Genomic DNA, 14,854 nt, shown 5'->3' with positions numbered 1-14,854 from the left:
GGGGTTTTGGTTTTTGTCATGTTGTACTTCAAATACATTATCATATTTAGGTCATCCATGACTTATGGATTTGCTCTGCAAGTCCTACTCCTGAGGTGAACAATTTGTGAGCGAGAGAAAAAGAAAAATATAGGAACAGAGTTAGTATCAACACGTGAAATGCTTTTGAAATAGTTTTATTAACTATTTTTCAGGTCTTACAAAAATATGACAAAATAAATTAAAAGAAATAAATAGTCCCATTTCCCAGTATTTTTACCTTAAAAGATTTGTTTTGTACAGTGGTACATTGGAAGAGCGTGTGATGTTCAGTAAGTGAGGCTTCCACGAAGATGACTTCTCAGGTGTTAATGTAGCTGTGTTGAGAACCTCCTGTTCCCATCCACTCGTCCAGAGGACAGAACATTTACTAAAACCACCCGTTCTTGTTCCCACTGACTTGACCGACTGACCTGTAACGTGTGGATACTGAAGCCTAAACTCCCACAAGAGCTTTGGCTGCTTTGATGGTGAATTAAATTCGGTTGATGAGTCTTAGCCGTCTGGTCCTTACGCACGGGGTCACCTGTGCTTGGCCCGGGAAACCCGGGGCCGGTGCCGTCAGTGACGTGGGATTAAGTTTTCAATGAAACCCAAGTGTTAGTCCAACATCTGTTGGTTCAATCGCTTCGTTAAAGAACTCCAGTATATCACTATACAAAATTTGTTCCTGCTGCCAACAGCTCAAGGATGTTGGAGGTGGTAAGTTGGTTAATGTGTCCGTTTCTATTCCACAAACTTGCAGGTTGTCCCTCAATAAAGGAGGAACTACACACACAGACATGATTTAATCTCCCCTGCGATATGCCAGTGTCAGCGAAATGCCCTTGTTTCCCGTCTCACTCCGGTTACCTCCGCGAGGACGCCGGCTTGTCCTCTCTACAAAAACTCTCAAATGATGATAAACAGACCATTGCATCATGGAGTCGTTCATCCCTGATGCTGCAAGAATAAAGGTTTGGATGAAGTCGTGCTCAGCTGTTACGCCTTTGTTCTGCTGAAGTTTCCCCTTTAACAATGACCTGTGGCAACGACACACACAGACACTGACCATTTCCTTTCAGCCTTGCTCTTCTCATCTTACATGTACAAAGAACGAGAACGTCCAAATACAAAAAAAGAACATTGTGTAGATTGCCAGTAAAATGAACACAAATGTCCCTTTTCCTTATTGCCTTTCGATGTCAGTGAGATCTTTTATGCTCTTTCTGCAGGAGTACAGTTTTGTATTTTCCTGTGGCATGTGACTGACGGGTGGACTTTTTGTTTACTGTAAAGTTATTGTAGACACATGAAAGGAGCAACGGACCACAAAAAACAGTTTGAAGCTCTGAAGATGCTGCCAACACCCTAACCCCGAGGATGGGCAGATCCTGTAAAAAAACAAACAAAGCAGTAGATGGATGATGTTATGTGTTATTATTTTTTTCAACTGGGTGTCAGGTGATTTCGGCACATGGGATGAGAGAGAGAGAGCTGTCGACACAAATAAAAGATGCATAGAGTCTGGCTGTGGATGATGCGGTAGGAATTGGTGCTGCGGGTGGAGAGGTTAGTACAGAAAAGTCTTCAACAACTCAGTTATTGCCAAGATCCTTGCCAGAGGCGATGGTGTGGAAATGCATAGTTAATGTTACCACCGAAACTTTTCTTACTGTGTGTTTCTTATGACTCCACCATGCATTTCCCTTTCAAAGTACACACCTTCTGTATACTGACGACGAGACACTGGTGTGGGCAAATAGTCTGTGGCGCCACCTTCTGGAGACGCTGCAGAAGTGAAAAACCCTGTTAATGGCAGATGACGGGCTTTCTTACTTAGCGCTTGATTGACAGGATTTACACAACATACATCATGGGATCAACAGTATAATCCGAACAAAAATAACGCTTTGGTTAAAAAGAAAAGGAAATGGCGATCATCAGCAAGTGATGAGTATAAAAAAGATCGAGCTCAACATAAAAAATAAGAGCAACTATTTAAAAAAAAAAAAGAAGTCTGAATATGTTGGAGCATATGTTGCTGAGAGCAGAGACGGGTGGGAAGAAGAGAGCATGTCCTGTGCGGAGAGAGGGGAAAACAAAACAACAATCCAGCTTTTGCATAATGTTAGGAGGCAGGCTGGTGTCAGCTCTCTCTCTCCTGCAGAGAGAGACGTGTTTCTATGCAGGGCGTCAGGGCTTAGTGCAATGTTATTTCTTTAACTCAACCCTTGTTTGCCAAGTCTGGTAAGTGTGTGTGTGTGTGTGTGTGTGTGTGTGTGTGGAATGGAGCTCCGTCTGTCTACGGGCGTGGATGGAGGGCCGCACTCAACAGGCTTCTGTGCTCCATTTTTTTTTCTTCCAAAATCACCTTCTGCTCTTATTTATTTACGGATTTGTTTGCCTTTTTCTTTTCTCTCTTCCACTCGACCTCTCGGGAAAACACTGGTCTGTCACAGCCGGACTTGGGAAGCTCCTTCGTTCTTTCCGAACAAATCGGATTCGGCCACATTGTGGGACGACGCGTCGAAAAAGCTCAGACATCACCTCTGCTTTGAAAATAAAGCTGGTGATAGTCTCGCGGATGATTATTGAGGAAAGGGTCCGGGTGATGATCGATAAGAATAATGTAAAACACCGATTGATATTGCTTTTTAGATTTTTTTTCCCACTTCAATACAAAGGTGAGGGGCCCAAGAATTCCTCACGGTCAACAGACGGATGTCTAGCGAATCACTTGCATTGAAGACCACTCTCAGCAGTTATTGGATGTACAATCGTCGATCCTTTCATACCGCTGTATTCATTTTTCCTCCGCAACAAGTTGATATGTCCCAGAAGGAAGCCACCAAGACGCTTACAGTTTCTGACTAGAAGAAATCAAGAAACACAGCTCTCTGTTTTTAAAGGCTGGAAAAAATTCGAAATGCAGCTCATGCATTTCTTCATGTATTGCAGACAAGGAAGGGTTCGTATGTTTTTGTGTGTAAGGGAGTGTGTGTGTGTGTGTGTGTGTGTGTGTGTGTGTGTGTGTGTGTGTGTGTGTGTGTGTGTGTGTGTGTGTGTGTGTGTGTGTGTGTGTGTGTGTGTGTGGGTGGGTGTGTGTGTGTGTGTGTGGGTGGGTGTGGGTGTTTTTTTCATCCGGTCATAATAGCAAGACTAATGACTTTCTTATAAAGCCTGTTTTTTTTTGTTTCTCAGCAAAATAGCAAACCAAACCAACATTCACCTTTTCGTCAGTTTCATCTTTTTCCTCTCTCTGCTTTCGGGCATTTCTACACACTGCCTATGACAATACAGAGGGTGGCTCAGGCTTTTCCTCACAGTAAACACAACCACTTCTTCAGTTGAGACGTAACCAAAGACCAGTTTGTTCTCTCTGGAGCCACTAAACTTTAGAGCCAGCCAAGTCCAAGTCCGCTGAATGTCCGTTCTCCGACCCCTCCCCTCCAGGCGAGGGGATCTCGTCCGGAACGCCGTTCAAGTCAGACCTGGAAATGTGTCTGTCAGATGTCTGTGACGATGATCCCTCCCCGGGTCTGGGCGGCGGAGCCCCATTCACACATGTCCCTCCCTCAGATTTCCCAAAGTTAAACAGTTTCCCAGGGTTGAAGGCTTTGCTGGGTGACAGACAACGCTCTTGTGAGCTGCTACCTGATGATGATGAAGAGGAAGATGATGATGATGATGATGCTGTTGCTGCGGAATTGCCGGCTGTGGCGGCAGCCGCAGAGGCCACAGCGACTTCCTTCTTGTTCTCAGGTGACTTGAGGAATTTGAAGCTCAGGAACCCAGGGAGCTTCGGTTCAGTGCCGGTGGGTGACTGCGGGGAGCGGGCTCCGGCCGAGGAGAACTTGCTCTGCAGCGGGATGATCTGTTTCAGCTTCATCACGTTATTGTTGGCCAGCAGAGAGCTGGGCCTCTTGGGTTTGTCTGACCCCCCACTGCTTCCCCCGCCTCCACCCCCGGAGCGCGATTTGCTGCCGTGACTTTTGTCGTGGTGGTGATCTCCGGAGGAGTCACCCTTGCTGTCGTCCCGCTCCCTTTCCCTGCGGGCCACATGCTCCGCCTGCCTCTGCCTCTCCTCCTCCTCCCTCTTCCTCCTCTGCAGCTGCTGGTAATGCTGCTGCGCCTGCCGCTCGTGCTTCTGCAGAGGAAGGGAAACATTGCCACAATGTATTTCCTAGAATCAGCAGCAACCCAGCAAACCATCGCAATACTGCAGTGCTACCGAGCTTACAAATACCTTACTGCAGTAAGTAGAACCTTGCATTTGAACATGCTGGGCCCGACTCAGCTTATTCACTTTTCTGTCCTACAAACTGCATTTCCCCAATGTATCATTGCTGGAATATCACCAGAGGTGTGACACAAGCAATCAATCTCTTGAAAAAAAAAACTGCAGCGTTGCGGTTCAGTATGTTTTCAGCCAAAAGTTTGACTGCTAGGACAGCTAGTGCTATAGATTTTAAAAATGATATTTCAGTCAAAAATTATGAGGTAGTATTTTTGAGGGGCATATTCAAACTGCCAGAATAGTGTTTGGGAACTTTAACTTTATCCCTCTCAAAATTCAAATTTTCCAGGAATTACATGATCTCGAAAATTACCTTAAAGGCCTCCCTGCGCTGATAATCCAGTTTAGCCATCTCCTCTCGGACCCATGTAGGAATGTCAGGTATGGCCACATGGATGATGTACTTCAGGAGAATGGCAAAGTGCTGCAGAGAGATACAAACAAAACATTGACTACATAAAAATACAGTGTTTTAGAATGCTCTTTAAAGTGATGTTGTTCAGTATGTTGCTGGAACAACATTTGGGCTGTGAAATTCCCCTTCTGATAGGCCTTACTTCTTTTTACCAGGGCAAGACAGAGCTGCAGGCTCTTAACCTTTTTCCGAAAATAGACAGCCACAGCGTGCACAGCTGACGGAACCAAAGTGAGTCAAAGTAAGTTACAAGTAGTAGAAGCGACCTGGAGAGAGCCTTAAACCATTCGCTCATGTTTTTCATAAAGAGTGGGGTGTTGTAAACCCCTCTCATCCACATTATTTTTAATCCTTTTTAACACTATTTCTGTTTTGCATCTTTCAGTCACTTGGACACAGCAAGATATGTTTTTGTTAAGTTTGGTCAACACTTACGGATGACAACAAAAGATAGAATGCTCAGTTATGGTCTACCAGCACATGTAATGTATTTATCATAAGCAAATGTGATATATGTACATTTGACTGTCAACAACATCTTCCTATATTTATCTTTTTTTTTTTTTAAATCTCCTGGATCTAAAGATGATTGCATCCAAATTAAGAGGCACATTTTCTGATCAGCATACATTTTGTGCTGGATCATAAGAAATGGGTGATGTCAAAAATGCTGGTGCCCAGTGACAAAGTTTAAAAAAAGCCCTGAGTGACCAGCAGGAACAAACCGTGGTACAGTACCTCGAGGATGACGATAGAGATGATGGCAATCTCTGGGCTGAGCCACGGGAAGAGACGCTGAAGCTGACCACACTGACCAATCAGGTAACAATTCACTATGATGGCAATCAGGCCCATGGCTTCCATCGCAGACTTGGCGTGGGGAAAAGAAGAACAGGTTTCCGTTTAAATTGTTTCTTATAAATGGCTTGGTGCTTTGCTGAGAACAGAGGATTCATTTGTTTTAAGTTCAGTTCAATTATTGCCACTGGTTTCAGTCAGATATTAGCACATGATCATATAAGCAGGCATTGAATTTATCATCTTGGACTTTCGGAGCCAGTGTTCTTGCATCAAGCAGCAAACAGCAGTACTTTGGGTGACAATACTTTCCGTTAATGTTCAGGAAAGGCAGAAAAAGGTTTACAGGAGGCGTCACCCACCTGCCACTGGCCGATGCTCTCCACTCGGAGTCCAAAGGGCCTCTGCAGACCAGTGCAGAGCTTGAAGGCATCACTGCGGATCTCAATGATGTTGTTGATGAGAGCGCACATGGCAGCCAGAGGGAAGGCGGAGGAGAAGAGCACCACGTATCCAAACTGGACAAACATCTCTTGGTAGTCCTGGAAAGTGTCCTGGGAGGGACAACACGGATCATTACACTACAGCATCCAACTAGAACGCACGGTCTGAATGCGACTATTTGGCAGCTGGAAAAGAAGATTGACTCTCCTCAGACCAAATCAATCTGCAAAGGTATAAAATACCTGCTTTGTAAAACTGTTCTACATTTATTCATGACTTTTTGGATCATAACCTAGTTGTTATTCAGATCAGACTCTGGTGAGGTGTTAACTGAAGGCTGAGGGGATTCTGTTGAATTCATGTTGCAGTGCTTAAGTATGAGGAGAATGATCCCCAAGTGTGATCCCCAATTGACAACATACAGTATACGGTTAAGTTGTTTACTACTATTAAACAAGATTTTATATCTATTTCATATCTATTCTGACTGAACTTAAAACCATTACCAACTGTAAATTATTTTACAGTTGATTTGTGTTATGGCTATATAATGGTGGAAAAACATTTTAGAGAAATTTGTCAGCCTGGGTGTTCCTCTCATGCTTTTGTCTTAAGTCATGAGACGTCAGATTTCCAAGTAATTTACATAAACATAATCATCTCAAGCCTGGTTTTGAATTTGATAACAACACAGATAACGCACATAGCTGCTGCTGTGAACATGCAGCAATGATGATTTTTTTTTTTAAGAAAAAAACTAAATGACAAGATACACATTCTGCAGATTTATTTGCCTGCCACTTTACTTGGTTAATTGCCTTACAAGCTCAAAGACAAGCGTGGGACAGGCTTTTGGTTAAAGAGAAATCTCTGGGGAGTCTTGTGCTCCTTGAACCATTGAACATCATTCTTTCCCGAAATTTTCCCTACTGGAATTTATCTTCCACAATTTATAGATAAAGTGTGTGCTCCTTACAGCGTAAGTCTGCATGCAGCTCTCCATCTCAGCTTGAGTGAGTGTGTTGCTCTCCCTGTCTTCAGGTGGGTCCATCCACGATTCCCTTTTCGTCTTGGGCACGGGTCTCTCTGTGCTCCTGCCTCTTCTTCTGTGTCGCAGTGACGTGCTGCTCTCGGACCCAGAAGGCAGCGGAGCAGCGCCGGCGGCAGCAGCGCCGGCAGCAGCAGCACCGGCAGCGTTAATTCCCTCGGCCGCAACCGTCCCTCCCCCACCGGACTCCTTCACATCATGGATGCCGTTATCGTCGTCGTCGTCACACATCTCAAACATCGAGGCAGGGTCCATTCCTTTTTCCACCATGGTGGGGCTCCCCTCATCCAGGAAACTGTTGTCCATGGGGGGGCCACTGCAGACTGGCCTTCGGTCCATCTGAACATCATATCGTCAAAGATCAGCAACAACAAGAAAAAACACTATAGTGTGTGTTAATCTGCTTAAGCAGATTATGTCATCGGTTATCACACTGCGTATTACCTTCTCTATGAAGCTGACTTTCCTCAGCTTCAAACCACAGTCGATCAGACTTTCCTCCTCCGTCTCCCCTTCACTGAACCTCCCGCTGTCAGCCTCGTCCCTCTCGCCTCCCTCCTCTTCATCAGGCACCCCGCATCCCCCGTTCAAACACTTCTTCTCCCTGAGAGGAGCGGAAGAGACCAACAGGCGTCAGACAAAACGCCTGCGTTATCAGCTCACAGTGGTGTGACGGCCTCTTTACTCAAGTGTCTTACCATTACCAGCGTGAATCATAACTGTGTTTAAGTGCACAGACAATGGCAGAGGCGGATAAAGTGGCTTTCTATTTGAACCAAAGCGGGTCTGTCGGGTGGCGTTCATCACACTGATCATATGAGAAATTGTCGGTTTCTCGGGAAGTTAAGAATCAGTTTCACCTGTTTGACATCCAAATGTTAATACTTGTAACTTCGCTTTATACGTTCATTTAACGAGGGTCATTTATGTGTGTTCAAGTAGTGAGTCTGACCTTCTTTCAGGCTGCCCCAACCCTGGCCGGGTGCCCCTCAGTCCAGGTCCTGGCATGGACTGGTCAGTGGGAGAGACCTGGACTTTTCCAGCAGCCAGTCGGGCATATTTAAGCAGCACTGAGAGCAGCAGGTCCCACACAGCTCGCAGTGTGAGCTCGCCCAGCTTGTGGCGCTCATACAGATAAGGCTGCAGCACCTCCTTCACATTTTGAAGGAACTGGCGTATGATGAGCAGAGTGGCCAGCATCTGATAAGGACAGAGAGAAACAGCCACAAAGAAATGAGCTGCCACACCCGGGTGATCACTATTAACTGTCCAACTAAATGCTTCCCTGAGGGAAAAAAAAACAAAAAACTGCTTGGGATGCAAGGGGCTTGATACAGAAAGTGCGAGGACCAGCGGGACAGTGGAGAGAATAGAATCACAGGCGCAGAGAGCAGTGGGACACACCCTCGAAATGCAACAAATCAATCATAACACACTTACAGTATCTATGCAGACTTTATCCACAAGCAAACCACAGAAGACGGAAGCCTGCCTTCCAGTTCTACTCATACTTTAAAAAATATATGCAAATCATACACTTTATGAAGTACCAATATGCTTGACTTAAAGTGTAATTCAGGTTTTAACAACTTGGATTCTACTTTCTTAGTTCCAGGCTTCTTAAGCTAATTAATTGCTGATATCCAGGTACAGAGCAACATCACAGGGCAAGAAACATAAGACATCAGACCCTCAGAGTTCAAGCAAAAAAATATTACTACCCAAACTATCTATTTTAAAGAAGTCAGTTTGTAGACTGACATATTTGTTCAGCTTCAAGTTCAACTCCAAATAAAACACTTATGACTGATTACATTTTTGTCGACAACTTGCGTGATCATCCGCCTGCTTATCATTCGGTGATGTGATGGTGTTTGTTTTTTTTAGCAATTAGTGCAGCAAATAAAATGTTGCATCGCATTGGGTTGACAGAAATGAAAATAGTCCCCACGTTGTTATGCACCAGAATTAGCCTTTAACATTCAAAACCGAGCAGTGGGTTTGCCTCCAGCCCTCTCACATAAACACAGACGATAGACATTTTCCAGAACTGCATCAACGGCTTTACTATCCTTTCATCTAAAAGCAACTGTCTCCAAGTCAAATAACGCCGATGCACAAGATGCAAACACAACACAACAATGAATTCCAGGCAAGGACATGGACAGAATATTATTTTCAGTGAATGACGGGAGACTCCGGAAATGGAGAAAAGGAGATATTGTTCTCCCACTGCAAACTGCTCTGCTTTGTCAGAGTCAGGCATCTGAATCAAGCTGACATCACCAGATGGTTTTCAGACATTTCAGTGTTTTTAAATGTTTTAGCCAGTTTATTTTTTACTATTGTTCAGTGGTGATTCAGTTCTGAAATAAGTGCACTGGTTGACTTAACAAAAAGTATATCGGTTGGTCCTCATACATGGGAAAACTATGAAGCCAGGTGATGGTCACAGTTTATCCGACTGAGAGTGGAACAGAAACTGACAAGACTGAGAGAGAAATGAAGGTGTGAGTGGAGAGAGCTGTACTGGAAAAAAATTGATTTACTCAAACTGCCCGAGAGGAAAAGGCCGAAAAAGAAACCCACGTTGACTCCACATACCCATGTGGCAGAGAAAAATAACAGCTCTAAAACAATATTCATCTGTGCAAGTGAGGTGGCTCCACGGAAGGAAGAGGGGTTGATGCAGAGTGAGGCTTCAGTCGGCCAGAGGTGAAAACACAAGTTCAATTCTCTCGCGACTTCATTTTAAAATATCAACGCGTGAGCCATCCCATATGTCACTGCTGTCTGCTGAGAGCCCCTCCTCCGAAATGTGGTGTTTTTTTAGAATGGCATATATTATATTAGACAAGGTGACATTGTGGAATTATAGTTTGGTTTTTAAACTTTTATGCTGCTGAGTGATTTAATGACAATGAAAATAATTCCTTTTGGTGTTAGAAGCCTTTACCAGACAGAGACGATCAAACAACAAACCACAATATCTTTTCAAAAAAGCAGGCTGCTAGTTCATTGCATGGTCAAAGTGTGGCATGCGAGGGGTGGTTGACCTTTGACCTCCCACCCAGAGGATGAACAGGGGTCATACTTTGGACCTGAGTAAAGCCCTGAAGAACCAGGGAACAGAGACCATACGCATCTGGATCTTGAAGAAGAGGGAGGGCAGCACATTAACCCGGATCTGCCTCTGCAGACTCCTCAACAGAGACAACACCAGCAGCATCTTCCACAGACGGACACATGGACAGATGTAAGGATGGATGGTTATGGGAATCAATGCATGTGAGCAGAGAGAAGCGAAAATCATTTAAGGAAATGGGAGATAACAGCAGCACATGTTGGGAGCCTGGAGAATGACTGAAGCGAAGGCGTGACTCACAGACACTATAGAGCCGGGACGTTTCTTACCTCTTTCAGACGCTCCATGTCTTTGAGGTAGAATCCAATGTAAAAAAGGCTGAGATAAGAATTTACAAACTGAAACTGCGAGAGAAAGAAATGCCAGAAGTGTCATTAAGAAGGAAAATTATTTGAAAAGAAATGTTAGAGAAAAAAACAATACGGTTATACATTTTTAGTTGTAATGGAAAAGTCACTCACAAGAACCATTTTGATGATGAGATTTTTCTCATAGGCACTCTGGAGTCTATAGTTTTCTGTGGAAACACGTGGAAACAAGGCAAATCAGAGATGGCAGACTTGATGATGCATTTGGCATTTCGCGGAAAATTGCATGATTTTTCATGATGTAATTTTCAAGTTCGCTAGAGATTTTATTCCATAAGCCCGTAGTGCTATCGAACGAGGACCTCTAAGAAAAATTCAGTCAAATTCTGTATGCAAATTCTAATAATCCCTCATTGTACGTCCTGAAACACTCCTAAACTGTGTAATATACTGTAAAATACAACTAATTAGAGTTTAGGAAAGAGATTACAAAAGATCGACAGAGAGCGTGAAACAAACTCAGAGGACAGTTATTTTTACCAATTATTATCTTTAATGAGCGATGCTCTGCTCGGACTGTGAATGTAGCTTGGCTCTCACCCATGTCGTTGAGCCACCAGGCGATTTTCCTGTACACCTCGTCACATGCAGTCACAGTGATGGCGAGCATAATTTTGGGGATGAAGCGAGCTAGCCGAGGCATTTCCTTGATCCCCATGACAAATTCCTGTTGAGACACAATCACAGCTTTTTTGCTCATCACCTCCAGGACAAACATCTAGGACCTGTGAACAGTTGTTTTCAGCTCTTTGACCAACAATTTTAGGGAAGTTGTTGAAAGAGATGTTGTTAGTTTTTCTGAATAATCACGCTTCGGAATCAGAATCAGAATTGGGTTTACTGCCTAGAAAGAAGGTTTTCGCATACAAGGAAACTGCTTTGGGTGTTATAACAAAAGAAGTTTAAAAGCAAGTACTGCAAGTACAAGGAGAAGAGCAGTATTGAAAAACTATACAATAAAATGACATATATAAAAATGAAAGTAAAGATATGAAGTATGTGCAATCGGTCATAGAGAGTTACAGCTGCACAGGTTGTGCAGAATAAAAAGTGAAAGATGGCGAGATGGTGTAATCTAACACATAATATCCATGGGGGAAGGGTCTCTGACCTTGTTGACCTCCTACAGTGCTATTCCACCATAGCAATTAGACTTTTAACAGCCTCGCTGCATCAATACAACCCTCCTAAAAAGAAATTAGACGGCACTAAACGACAACAGTTGCAGCAGGGAAAAGAGATCTTCACCACTAAAAGTGCTGCTGCTACATTCAGACAGGTGGGAGACGCAAATGCAACAGATGCTGGCAGCTGACTGACCTGCAGCTCAAAGCAGATGAGCATGACCAGGAAGACAAAACAGAGACAGAGGATACAGATGGGCAGGCTGACCAGCCACCTGAACACACGCCTCCGCCACGGAGGGTAGTAGAACTCCTCACATCCGGTTATGGGACTACAGCGCTTGACTCCCTGCCGACAGACAAATGCAGAGAGAGAGAGAGAGAGAGAGAGAGAGAGCGAGTATGAAAGGGTCTGATTAAGGAGAGGGGACTGGGGAGGATAGAAGGATGGAAGGCTTTAGTTTCTCTCACCCGGAACTGAGGCCTTGGTTCCTCAAGGGATTCCGACGGCGCGTCCAGAGTTCCCCACTTGTACGCCAGCTCGGCCCCCCGCCTCTTCCACCGCTCCAGGAACAGAGTCGCCCACACCACGTTGAACAGTGCAAACACCACACAGCAGATGTCACGGCTGGTCTGAACCCCACCAGAGCAAACAAACAAACAAACACAGATGCTTAAGACTACGATCAGACAACAGAGGGTTATTTTAGTTTTAGTTTTAGGCCACGACAGGATCTCTTCTCACCTGATCTGACTCAGTGAGCATCCAGAGCACAAAGCCGATCACGGCGGGATATAACATAGAAGTGGTGTAGAAACCCAACCAGGCGAAATACATGGCGATCTTCACCCCAAAGTAGTCACAGATATCATCTGCAAAAACAATTCAAAAAACATACTTGTTGTAATAATGCAATTTCTTAATGACGTCATCGTGATGTCATGATATACCATATGGTGAGGAGTGGTTGGTTCATCCTATGCTGTAAAATTTTGTCTCTAATGTTATTGGTTTGAAAAAGAGAATCCATGATTACTAGACTATATCACGTCATTTTCTGACTTTATAGTGACATCGTGATGACATCATTCCTACCATATCACCATGAATAATTTTTTGGACCATATAAGCTTTAGGTCGTGTTTTTAGTTCTATAGGATGCAAAGATACCACAAAAAAAATAATTTCAAAATTGACATAATTTTCTGACTTCTTCATGATATTACTTATGTGATATCATATGATGCGGGATATATGATACATTTAAGCTTGAGATTGTCTCTATTATTTGCAGAGATATCTTGGAAAAATTGTTTTTCAGACCATATTTTTGTTGACCTTGAACCTTGACCTTTGACCGATCAGCTCCAAAAGTTAATCACCAGTAGATCCCCTCCTCAGTAATAATCCCACCATCCACAGGGGTGGAAGAAAATACCAATACACTGGCGTGCAGGGTAAAAACAGAACTACTGTACATGCAAAGTATGTCATTGTATCAAAAGTACTTCTCATGTCCTGTAGCTGTACAAGACAATTATATTAATATTAGTGTGTGTCTGCGCTCATGTTTTGCTTTACTGACCTAAGGGTTGTTTCTCGCAAACAGCCTGGACCCAGGACTTCATCAGCTGACTGAGGATCCTCTGCTCATGGAGAGGAAACATCTGCTGGATCACACCTCGCGCACTCAGCTCCGGGACTGCAGAGAACAATGGAGCAAGGTGAAATTACTGTAGTAGATTAGATTGGAAGACAAAATATCAAGTGCAGTATGCATCACAATTGTCTCCTCGTGACTTCAAACCCAATCCAACTAAGGAATGATATAAAAGAAGCGGCTTACTGATTGGCTGGCCCTCCAGGAAGTTGATATTATGAAGCACCTCCCCGTGTTTGGCACGTAGATTGTCCAGCCAGTATTTAATGATGCTCTGCCTCTCCTGCAGCGAACAGGAGGAGAGAGTCCCATAAACGCCTTGAGAACATTTTTTTTTACCTACAGTACATACGAGTGTCTGTGACTCTGACCTGTGAGGTGAAGAAGCACAACTCGCTCTCAATGTTCTCGTAGATGTAGTCCTCCTCACAGGAGAAGTTCCGTGTTCCTCCTCCAAACTCGGGCTTCACAGATTTCCTCAGTCCCATCTCATCAGCACCTCGCAACAAACTGCAGCACAAAGAAAAACCTTTAAAAATAATAATAACCTTCCCCTCCACTGTCTCCAACCTGCCATGACTAGTTGGACGTCTTGTCTTGACAACATTTGCTTTAGTAAGTGATTGTGAGCTATTATACATGGGCAGATATTTCAGATGTACAATAGAAATCTGGATGTATAGAATAATAATCTATGTTGTAATTGCATATTGTCTTATTGTATATAATATTTCAGTCAAGTCAGCTCTTGAAGAGACAATGTACTCTGTTCTACTGAGGCTGCTGTTGGTAAAGAAATTGGTTAAAAAAAATGTTTTACATAAAAAAAACATTCTATTCCATATTTGCTTTGTTTAATATAATTTAAAATCCAAACATCTTGGGCTGTTTTTTGATTGGACAATGGAAGCACTTTGAAGATTTCACTTTGTACTCAGACATTCGTTTTCAGGAATTTTTTAAGAACAAACTACGAATTTAGTTTTTCAAAAACATGTTATTGTTAGTTGCAGTCGTGTTGTGTGTAGCTGAACCAAAAAACACCTAAATCGTGGCTTCATAGAAAACATTTTAATGTATGTTAGGGAGGGAGGTAGGTTCTTTATTCATCCTGGGGGAAGTGTAGGCATTTGGCCAGTTTTCCACAGGAATAAGAAAAAACTAACAGAAAACTATAAAACTAGCAGAGATAAATATCCCTTCACAGTGTTAACGTCAGCTAAACTCTCCTCTAATGTCTTCACCTCATCACTCTCTCATCTTCTCATTTCCCAACAACCCCTCCTCCATGTGTCCTCTCTTCCTCCCTCCTCCTCATTCTCCTCCTCCCCAGCCACCCTGTCTCTTCTCTCCTCCGTCCTCCTGTCTCTCTTCCCCTCCCCCCTTCACTCTTCATCCTTTTATGTCCCAGAGTTCTCTCATTGACACCCCCTCCCCTTCCTTTATCCCGTCATCCCTTTCTCCTCTCCTTTTGTCCTTCCCCGTGGCTTTGTAATAATGCAGCGCCACGCCCTCTGTTCCCTGCAGGCTGAC

General features: G+C 43.7%; 1 protein-coding gene across 2 annotated transcripts in view; it reads right to left on the bottom strand.

Annotated features, from left to right (window-relative positions):
* Positions 1 to 160: 160 nt before the first annotated feature.
* Positions 161 to 14,854, bottom strand: part of ano8b (anoctamin 8b) — a 34,441-nt gene continuing 19,747 nt past the window's right edge. The window contains exons 4-20 of one of the 2 annotated variants that reach the window (XM_035648806.2): positions 13,693 to 13,831; positions 13,508 to 13,604; positions 13,247 to 13,363; positions 12,406 to 12,533; positions 12,132 to 12,293; positions 11,857 to 12,009; positions 11,077 to 11,203; positions 10,630 to 10,685; positions 10,438 to 10,512; positions 10,118 to 10,252; positions 7,976 to 8,223; positions 7,468 to 7,627; positions 6,952 to 7,362; positions 5,894 to 6,085; positions 5,472 to 5,603; positions 4,632 to 4,742; positions 161 to 4,168 (exon numbers count right to left, since the gene is read on the bottom strand). In XM_035648806.2, the coding sequence (XP_035504699.1) occupies positions 3,410 to 4,168; positions 4,632 to 4,742; positions 5,472 to 5,603; positions 5,894 to 6,085; positions 6,952 to 7,362; positions 7,468 to 7,627; positions 7,976 to 8,223; positions 10,118 to 10,252; positions 10,438 to 10,512; positions 10,630 to 10,685; positions 11,077 to 11,203; positions 11,857 to 12,009; positions 12,132 to 12,293; positions 12,406 to 12,533; positions 13,247 to 13,363; positions 13,508 to 13,604; positions 13,693 to 13,831 (3,202 nt within the window). In that variant the 3' untranslated portion in view covers positions 161 to 3,409. The remainder of the gene's footprint in view (positions 4,169 to 4,631; positions 4,743 to 5,471; positions 5,604 to 5,893; positions 6,086 to 6,951; positions 7,363 to 7,467; positions 7,628 to 7,975; positions 8,224 to 10,117; positions 10,253 to 10,437; positions 10,513 to 10,629; positions 10,686 to 11,076; positions 11,204 to 11,856; positions 12,010 to 12,131; positions 12,294 to 12,405; positions 12,534 to 13,246; positions 13,364 to 13,507; positions 13,605 to 13,692; positions 13,832 to 14,854) is intronic. The other variant, XM_035648807.2, reaches the window with a different exon arrangement.

The sequence above is a fragment of the Scophthalmus maximus genome, chromosome 13 (genome assembly GCF_022379125.1).
Source record: "Scophthalmus maximus strain ysfricsl-2021 chromosome 13, ASM2237912v1, whole genome shotgun sequence".
Taxonomy (NCBI): Eukaryota; Metazoa; Chordata; class Actinopteri; order Pleuronectiformes; family Scophthalmidae; genus Scophthalmus; species Scophthalmus maximus.
This window is presented reverse-complemented; position numbering and strand designations above follow the sequence as displayed.